The 8,575-nt window shown below is 37.2% G+C and overlaps 1 protein-coding gene and 1 long non-coding RNA gene across 2 annotated transcripts in view; one reads left to right on the plus strand and one right to left on the minus strand.

The window, feature by feature from the left end:
• LOC128250617 (uncharacterized) overlaps window positions 1-8,575 on the plus strand; it is a 29,003-nt gene extending 20,428 nt beyond the window's left edge. The window contains exon 2 of the long non-coding RNA XR_008266645.1: window positions 7,803-8,575. This is a non-coding gene — a long non-coding RNA (uncharacterized LOC128250617). The remainder of the gene's footprint in view (window positions 1-7,802) is intronic.
• Window positions 2,709-8,575, minus strand: part of LOC106867809 (FERM, ARHGEF and pleckstrin domain-containing protein 2) — a 20,738-nt gene continuing 14,871 nt past the window's right edge. Inside the window, exons 12-15 of the mRNA XM_052976040.1 lie at window positions 7,860-8,026; window positions 5,499-5,606; window positions 4,476-4,627; window positions 2,709-3,849 (exon numbers count right to left, since the gene is read on the minus strand). Coding sequence (XP_052832000.1) covers window positions 3,756-3,849; window positions 4,476-4,627; window positions 5,499-5,606; window positions 7,860-8,026 — 521 coding nt within the window. The 3' untranslated portion in view covers window positions 2,709-3,755. The remainder of the gene's footprint in view (window positions 3,850-4,475; window positions 4,628-5,498; window positions 5,607-7,859; window positions 8,027-8,575) is intronic.

The following is an 8,575-nucleotide window of genomic DNA, read 5'->3' on the forward strand; positions in this document are numbered from 1 at the left end:
ACAACAATAGAAGATAAAAAATAAATTTTTAAATGTTAAGACACACTTTGCCTACTTAGTAAATAAAACCCTTAATATCTCAGTCACCTCCAGAAAGATAGTGTACCGGCACCACTCCAAGACTTTTCGTTACATCACTCCTCTCTCTCTCTGCTTTTGACATGCCATTCACCTCCCCCATCCCATTTTCCACTTTTTCTCTCTCTTTCTCCAATTCACTCCCCCACCTCCATCACTGCTCTGTTGCTTTTTCTTTCTTTCTTTCACTTCTCCTATTCCTGGCTCTATAACTTTGCTCCACTCTGTCTCAACCAACCAGCACTCCACACATCACTCAACCTTGAGGGGAGAAGACAGAGAAGGTAAATAAATTAACCTCCTCATCCAAAAATAATACAAAAAAAAAAAGAAAGAAAGAAAAACAGGAATTTGTTACTGTTGAAGAAGGAACGAGAGGTGAAGAGTCGGGAATAAGATTAGCTAATTTCTATATCCCTAAATCCCATATTTATTTTCTTGATCTACCCCACCTCCCCTGCCACTGTTTTTAATGAGATGGTGGTTGTGGTGGTAAGGGAATCTATTGATTCAATTCCTGTCTCAAATACTTTACAGGAATATCAAATCCACCCCGCTTCATTCTTTATAGAAGGGAAACAAGCAAAGTTGACCTTGGCAGGATTTGAACCCATAACTGAATACCACACCAGCATTAGTTGTGGCACACTAACCAGTTCTGCCATCCACCATCTATGATGCTCATTTTAAACTCACACTGCACTCAAACTCTCTCACCCCCACTTCTCTAACATCTATCTATCCTTTTACTTTCATTTGAACCATCACTCTTTCTCCTTTACCTTCCTCCCACCATTTCTCTTGTTTTGTTCTGAACACTCATTGGTCAACGTCAATGCCAGTCATTTGATACAATCAAGAGGCAACCAATCACCCCCTCCACCACCACTAAGTTCTCAATAAACATCACCTATTGGTCAGTGACAGCCAGTCTCTCCTCTTCATTAGTCTTTTTCAATCCCCATCACCTTTATCTCTCTGGTTTTAACCCTATCTACCACACCACCATACATATTCAGTAACCCTACCTGTCTGTGATGGAAGAGGGAACAGACAGTCTACTTTATTTATTACCCAACCACTCTATATTTATCTATTCATCTATCACCCTCCATTTTTATATAGCATTAAGAGACTTTTCAGACTTTCTCTAAGCAGATTATATATACCCTTTAACACTTATAAGGAACCCCCTAATTTTTGGGGCTTCAAATTTGGAAAAAAGGTTTTGTAAGGGATTATATTACTATCCATGTATAGTAAACTCCCATATTTTTTAACCTAATTTTTGACAAAAAAGGGTTCGTTATACATGTTAAAATATGGTATATATATTTCATTTAGGCATTGCAAGACCAATGGCCTGGTGTAGAACTCGGTGTATGTATGCTTCAGAATGGTAACAAGAAAATGAGATGACCAAGGAATAAAGAATTATCTTATGAAGTTCATAAGATATTCCTTTGTCATATATATATATATATTCAATAATCAGTGCAGGTGGATTTGGTAGGCAGAAACTGAAAGAAGCCTGTCGTATATACTTATATATATGTATGTGTGTCTTTGTTTGTCCACCCCCACCATTGACAACTGGTGTTGGTGTGTTTAAGTCCCCATAACTTAGCAGTTTGGCAAAAAGAGCTGATAGAATAAGTAACAGGCTTACAATAAATAAATAAAAATACTGGGGTTGACTTATTTGACTGAAAATTCTTCAAGGTGGTGCCCCCAGCATGACTGCAATCTAAAGACTGAAACAAATAAAAAAAAAATAAGTTACAGAGTGCTAATACACGAAACTCTCAGCCTTTGAGTCATTCTGTAACTTCTGCTGATTATATATATATATATATATATATATATATTTATATATATATAATAATAATAATATTAGGGATAAAATCCAAAATTACAGGTAAAAACTCAATTAAAATCAATTTATTAAAATTAAATTAAGCTTCACAGTATAAAATATATTAATATATAGTATTAGTGGATTTTCATCGATGAGTTCATAAACCTTGGTTCTTTTCCCTAATACTATATATATATATATATATATATATACACACACACACACACACACACCAATATGCTTTCTATTGGTCAATCAAATCTATTAAGACATATTAATCATATTCTCTCCACTTGTCTTATCTTTGTCTATGACCACCACCACAAATAGGATAATTAGCCTAACTCTATCCTTCCTTAATTTTGTGGAATCTGTCACCGACCCCATGCCTAACTCAAACTATCTTCACAGCTCCTCTGACCCTCCCCCACCTTAATGGCCTTCCACTGTTATCCTCCACTTCCCACCTTCCTTCCTTTCTACTCACCTTCCTCCATTCTTTAAACCCTTAGACACCTTCCTATCTCAAAAGACTCTTCTTCTTCTTCTTGTACTTTCCTCATCATCACCAATATACACTTTTTTTTTTTTACTTCACTACTTCTCTCTGTAATCACTCTTCCTACACCTCACTGACTCTCAAAGCCCAGCAGCATATCTTTGCACCTTACTCAGGGCAATCCATTCTACCTGGACTCATCATCTTCACCCACTCTTCTCATGTACTTACCACAACCACCACCACTACTGCACTAAAAAACAGGGATGGTGGTGAGGAAGAAAACAAAAGCCAAGACATACTGGAAGGACAACACATCATTCCTACACTTGTTTTTTTTTCGTTGGTCACATTCTCCCTGCCTTCACCCCACCCCCAGAATAACAGTTGCAGAGAGAGAGGGGGAGAGAGAGAAAGAAAGAGAGACAGTTGTTTCATTTCTCATCATTTACTGTACATCTAATTGGATTTTATATATATATATATATATATATATATATATATATATATATATATATATATACATATATATATATATATATAAAGTCCAAACAGCAGTCCAGGTTTTCTTCAGATTTTTTTCATCTTTTGTTTATTTATTTTCTTTTTGTTGAGATGGTAGTAGTAGTATTAGCAGTAGTTGTAGTAGTAGTAGTATTCTATGTCACCATAATGCTTATGAGAAAAAGAAAAAAGAAGTATGAGCAAAAATGTGGACACAGTTACAGCCAATGGTCTGTGACAAGCTCCACTAGGTTGTGATAGGGGAGCCAGCCAGTTTGTTACATATTGTTAGCTGTCACAAACTGGTGCGATCAATGTAGGATGTGTAGAAGTTGTGTGTGACTGTATATGTGACATCTCACAAAGTGTAACAGTGAGGGCTTATGCAAAATATCCGGTCAGATTCTGTATAAGTGTGAGACCAGACAGCTGTGTGTCAAAACAGCTTGTAACAATATGTAACACAGCTCACAAGAAATGTGACAGTCCGTGTTGTATGTGACAAAGCATGACAGCACACAGCGCAACAACCTGCAGAATGATGTGACTTCTGTGTTGTGACGACATATTACATACTGTAAAACTGTTACATAATGTGTGACAGGGCTCAAAGTGTAACTTGGACCGAAACAGTTAGAGGCCCATGCGAAGTATGAAGTAATAAAAGAATTTTTAAAAAATTCAGAGAGAAGAGGAGGCTGTCATTCAGTACTCAGTAGTAGTCAGAGATTTGTGTATGCATGTGTGATGTGTTTATAGAAATATGTGTGTGTGTGTGTGTGTATTGGTATAATTAACTCAGTCCAGCAAAGGTGGTTAGCATTTCTCTGCCCCTTGTTCACTCTCCATTCGACTGAAAACACGTAATCTGCGGGCACTGCTGGTGGCACATTTGACCACTTCAATCCATCTGTAACAGAGATAAAGAGATGCATTAGTTTGTATTGCATGCATGTGAACACACACACACACATAGACAATTTTTACTATGTTTGACACAGGTTAGGTGGGACATTGTAGTAGTAGTAGTAGTAGTAGTAGTAATAAGGACTATTATTTTATTAATTCATTATTTTCAAAATTAATTAAAATGAAGACACTGTACTTTTAAAGAAATCTGGTAATGAAAGTGTGTTCTTATTTTAGAGAGACACGAATTCCACTGAATCAATTTGTCAGACCAAAATTCTCCAAACTGTGAACTGCCACACTTTTGTGCATCACCATTAATCTCTGAATGAAGTCAAACCAGTTTTTACGAATATTTAGCTACGAAGTATAGCTGATAGCTCATGTATTCATCAAGACACGATTTGGTATTTAATTGAAAATGAAACTTAATGTATCAAATATTTCATTTTTTAAATGTGTGTTACCAATAAGAAAAGTTTAGGGAACTTCAATTTATGTAATCTGTACAAAGACAAATTCTTCTTGTAGCCCTGCAATGACCAGCTAGATCACAGACTGGCATTGCTGCCTTCATTATTATCATTGTTGCCATCATTATTAATTAAATCGAATGCCAGGACTCACCTCTGAAATGTATATTCACTTTCTGCTCGGAAGAAATAGACATGGTTTTTGAACTGGAGTTTGAAGACGTGATCCTTGGTGATCTTGTCTTCTTCTGTTGGTATGTTGACAGCATAACCAAGCAATGGGAGGCTGGCCAGAGGGAATTCATCCTGAAAAGAGAAAATATAAATAAACTGCTACAAAACCCTGAATGAATGGAATTGGAAAAAAAAAATGAGGAAAACTTTATGTACGTCACATCATATCGTGTTTTCTACACCAGGATCTCCATTGGCCATGTATGTACAGGTTTTGGGAAACATTTTTTTAAGGAACACTGGCAGTTATCCATGCATGAGGATATCTCCTCTCCATGTCACTGATGTTTATCCAAGGAAAAAACTGCCAACTTGAGATGATACAGTTTGACACCAGTATAATCACAGGTGTTGCTGTCCAAACAAAGTAGCCTGAACAGATTCTACAAAGCATCTTACCCCCCGATTCACTGCCTCCCCACCACTCTCACCACAACAGCTTTACCAATCCACAACACTACATGGGTCCTTTTATCGACCCTGAAAGAATGAAAGGCAGAGTTGACCTCAGTGAGATTTTGTACTCACAGTACAGGGAGCTGGAATAAGTACTGCAAAGTATTCTATCAAACATTGTAACATCTCTACCACTTTGTTGCCCCCTTTATTTTCAGAGGTGGGGCAGTACCTTCTCCACAAGTGATGTATACATAAAGTCAATGCTAGTTAATCTACATAGATACCACCTTAGCTCACCTGTCCATGCTCTAAGGGGTGACAGCTGGAGAGAGAGAGAACGAGAGCAACACTAGCACTCAGTACTCATTTTCAACTGAGTAGATCGAAGCAACGTGAACTGAAATACCTTGCTCAAGAATACAATGTATTGCTACGTCCTACAATTGAAACCAGGAGCCTATGATTGCGAGTCCAGCAGCTTAAACACTAGGCCACCATGTTTACCCAAACACAATTAACTACAATATAATAATATTGTACTTACTTGGTAGGTCTTGTAGAAAAACAAGCAGAAATTTGTGAAGACCACCCATAGCTTTTGCCATCCATTGCTGGTTTTGAATTTTCTCAGGAGATAACCACTGAGCTGGTTCTGTAAAAATAAGATAGAAAATAACAACAAATGTGCTTGCAAATTAGTTTATAGGTATACAATAGAAGTTGCTTATTGTGATTACTTTGAGATGGAACTATTCAGATAACAATGACAAACTGATAGCATTAACACCTATGAAACCAACCTGTCTAAGATTGTCTCACACCACAGTACAAACTTTGTGTTTTAAGAGTGGCTGTGTGGTAAGTAGCTTGCTTACGAACCACATGGTTCCGGATTCAGTCCCACTGCGTGGCATCTTGGGCAAGTGTCTTCTACTATAGCCTCAGGCCGACCAAAGCCTTGTGAGTGGATTTGGTAGACGGAAACTGAAAGAAGCCCATCGTATGTATGTATGTATATATATATGTGTGTGTGTGTGTGTGTGTGTGTGTGTGTGTTTGTCCCCCCCAACATCGCTTGACAACTGATGCTGGTGTGTTTACGTCCCCGTAACCTAGCGGTAGTGGTTCGGAAAAAGAGATCGATAGAATAAGTACTAGGCTTACAAAGAATAAGTCATGAGGTCGATTTGCTCGACTAAAGGCAGTGCTCCAGCATGGCTGCAGTCAACTGACTGAAACGAGTAAAGAGAGTGAAGTAAAATTTTCTAGCTATCAGTTGGTGCCAGTCACCATTGAGAAGTTAGATGTTCTAGGACCTCAAACCACTGATTTCCTCAACAAAATAGGGATAACGGTGGCCCATTGGAGAAATGAGCCCCGCGAAGTGGCTGCTGCAGCAATGCGATCGCAATCATTACCACAAGGTACGGCTTAGCACACCAATAGTTCTGGGGTATGCCCCCCTCCCCTCCATCTTTTGCTGCTTTACTTTCCCTTTTTCCTCTTATTTCTTTTCCTTTCTTATCTCTCTCTGTTTTTCCTGTTTCTTTGTATTTAAATGTTATAAATAAACAGTTAATCAGGGAAAAAGATATATTTGTATATACAATAAAAAATAAAGTATAATTTCATGTTAATTTATGAATAATGATGGCCAAATTACTTCACTAAATTCTTCATTATTCTCAAAATTGATTGAAACAAAGACTGTATTTTAACAGAAATGTTGTGCGACTGTCAGTTTGTGTGTTCTGTGACTCACCTGAAAAGCCCCTATTTCTATGATACAAACTTCCTGTTTTAAAGTAATCTTAACTAAAATCTTCCATGGTTTCATGTTAATTATGTTCCAAACACTAGATTAATAATGACAATGTTACTTTATTAACTTCTTCGTTATTTTCAAAATTAATTAATATAAAGGTTGTGCATTTTAATGTATTTAGCAAACTAATTACACAACCATGTTTCTTGGTTCAATTTTGCTGCATAATTCTTTGGGCAAGAATTTTCTGCCCCAGTTTTTGGTTGACCATTGTCTTGTAAGTGAAATTTGTGTGTATGTATGTATGTAAATACATACACAACAGCCTTCTTTCAATTTTCATCTACCAGATCCACTCACAAAGCATTAATCTTCCTGAGGCTAGAGTAGAAAACACTTACCCAAAATGCCATGTGGAGGCACAATGGCCTAGTGGTTAGAGCAGTGAACTCGCAGTCAACAGATTGCAGGTTCGAATCTGAAACTAGATGATGTGTGTGTTTATGAGTGAAACACCTAAGCTCCACGTGGCTCTGGCAGAAGGTTTTGGCAAACTTCTGCTGACTCTTTGGCCACAACTTTCTCTTACTCTTTCCTTCTGCATTTAGTAGATCACCTGCGATGGACCGGTGTCCTGTCCGGGTGGGGCACCTATATGCCAATGAAACTGGAAAACTGGCCCAGACATAGCTCAAGAAGGAACAAACAATAAGATGCCATGCATTGGGAGTGAACCTGAAACCATGTGAAACAAACTTCTTAACCACACAGCAACACACCTGTGTGTGCATGTATATTTACATACATACACACAAATTTCACTTACAAGACAGTGGTCAACCACTTCTGATCACTTTAGCAATGTAACTATATGTTGTTGGTGATTTTTTTTTTTTCCTACCCAATGAAGAGCTATGCACGAAACGTCAAAAACTCTTTTTACTGAGCATCAAACTAATACATTCCTTGTGCAAGTCTTCTTCTTGTTTGCTATTGTTATTTTTAATGTTCATTTATTTGAGATCTTTTCTGTTAATTCTCCATTAATTTTTTCTTTTGTCTCCATTTTCTTTTCCTTTTCAGAGAAATTCTGAAACTACTTGGTAGAGAGAGAAAGAAAGAGAGAGAAAATAGACTTACCTTAACAGCTTTGTCGTGGTCTCTCATACTCACACTGGTGTTACGGTGCCAACATACATGCATAGTAGTGTTGCCTCGATGTTGTATTTGCTTTTCTGGGCTAGGAGGAGACGTACCGAGTTTGTCGATATCCGAGGAGCCGGTTGTGGAAACATTCTCATTGGAGCCTGAAATATAATCATGATGAAATGTTACCACGCACACAGTTAATGGATCAACTCTTGGTTCCAACAATGACACAGTTTGGTTGTAACAGTTTGGTAACGAAAGGTCTAACAAATAAGACTATCTACTCATGGTATCTTAATTTCACTGGTTGCAGTGAGTGACACCTTCAAGGAGGTTGAATTCATCATATCAATCCCAGTACATATATTAGTCTGGCATCTATATTACCAATATCTATGTGTTGGACTGCTAAGTCTCAAGACAAAGTGACACAACATAAAGATATGTGTGCATGTGTACACACACATGCATGTATATAATACATAATTATATGTATATAATACATATAATACATAATTTTAAAGTAGACACAGCTATCCAATCCAACCAGCATGAAGCCCCCTTTCTTATTGGTTGTACCATGCAAACTCTCTTATAAAGTAATCTCAAAACTTCCCATTAAAATTTCATGTTAATTTATGTTTCAAACACTATCATAAATTTTGGGTATTTGAGTATATTTAAGAATTTAAGGAATGGAGAAAATG

The sequence above is a fragment of the Octopus bimaculoides genome, chromosome 23 (assembly GCF_001194135.2).
Source record: "Octopus bimaculoides isolate UCB-OBI-ISO-001 chromosome 23, ASM119413v2, whole genome shotgun sequence".
NCBI classification, from domain to species: Eukaryota; Metazoa; Mollusca; class Cephalopoda; order Octopoda; family Octopodidae; genus Octopus; species Octopus bimaculoides.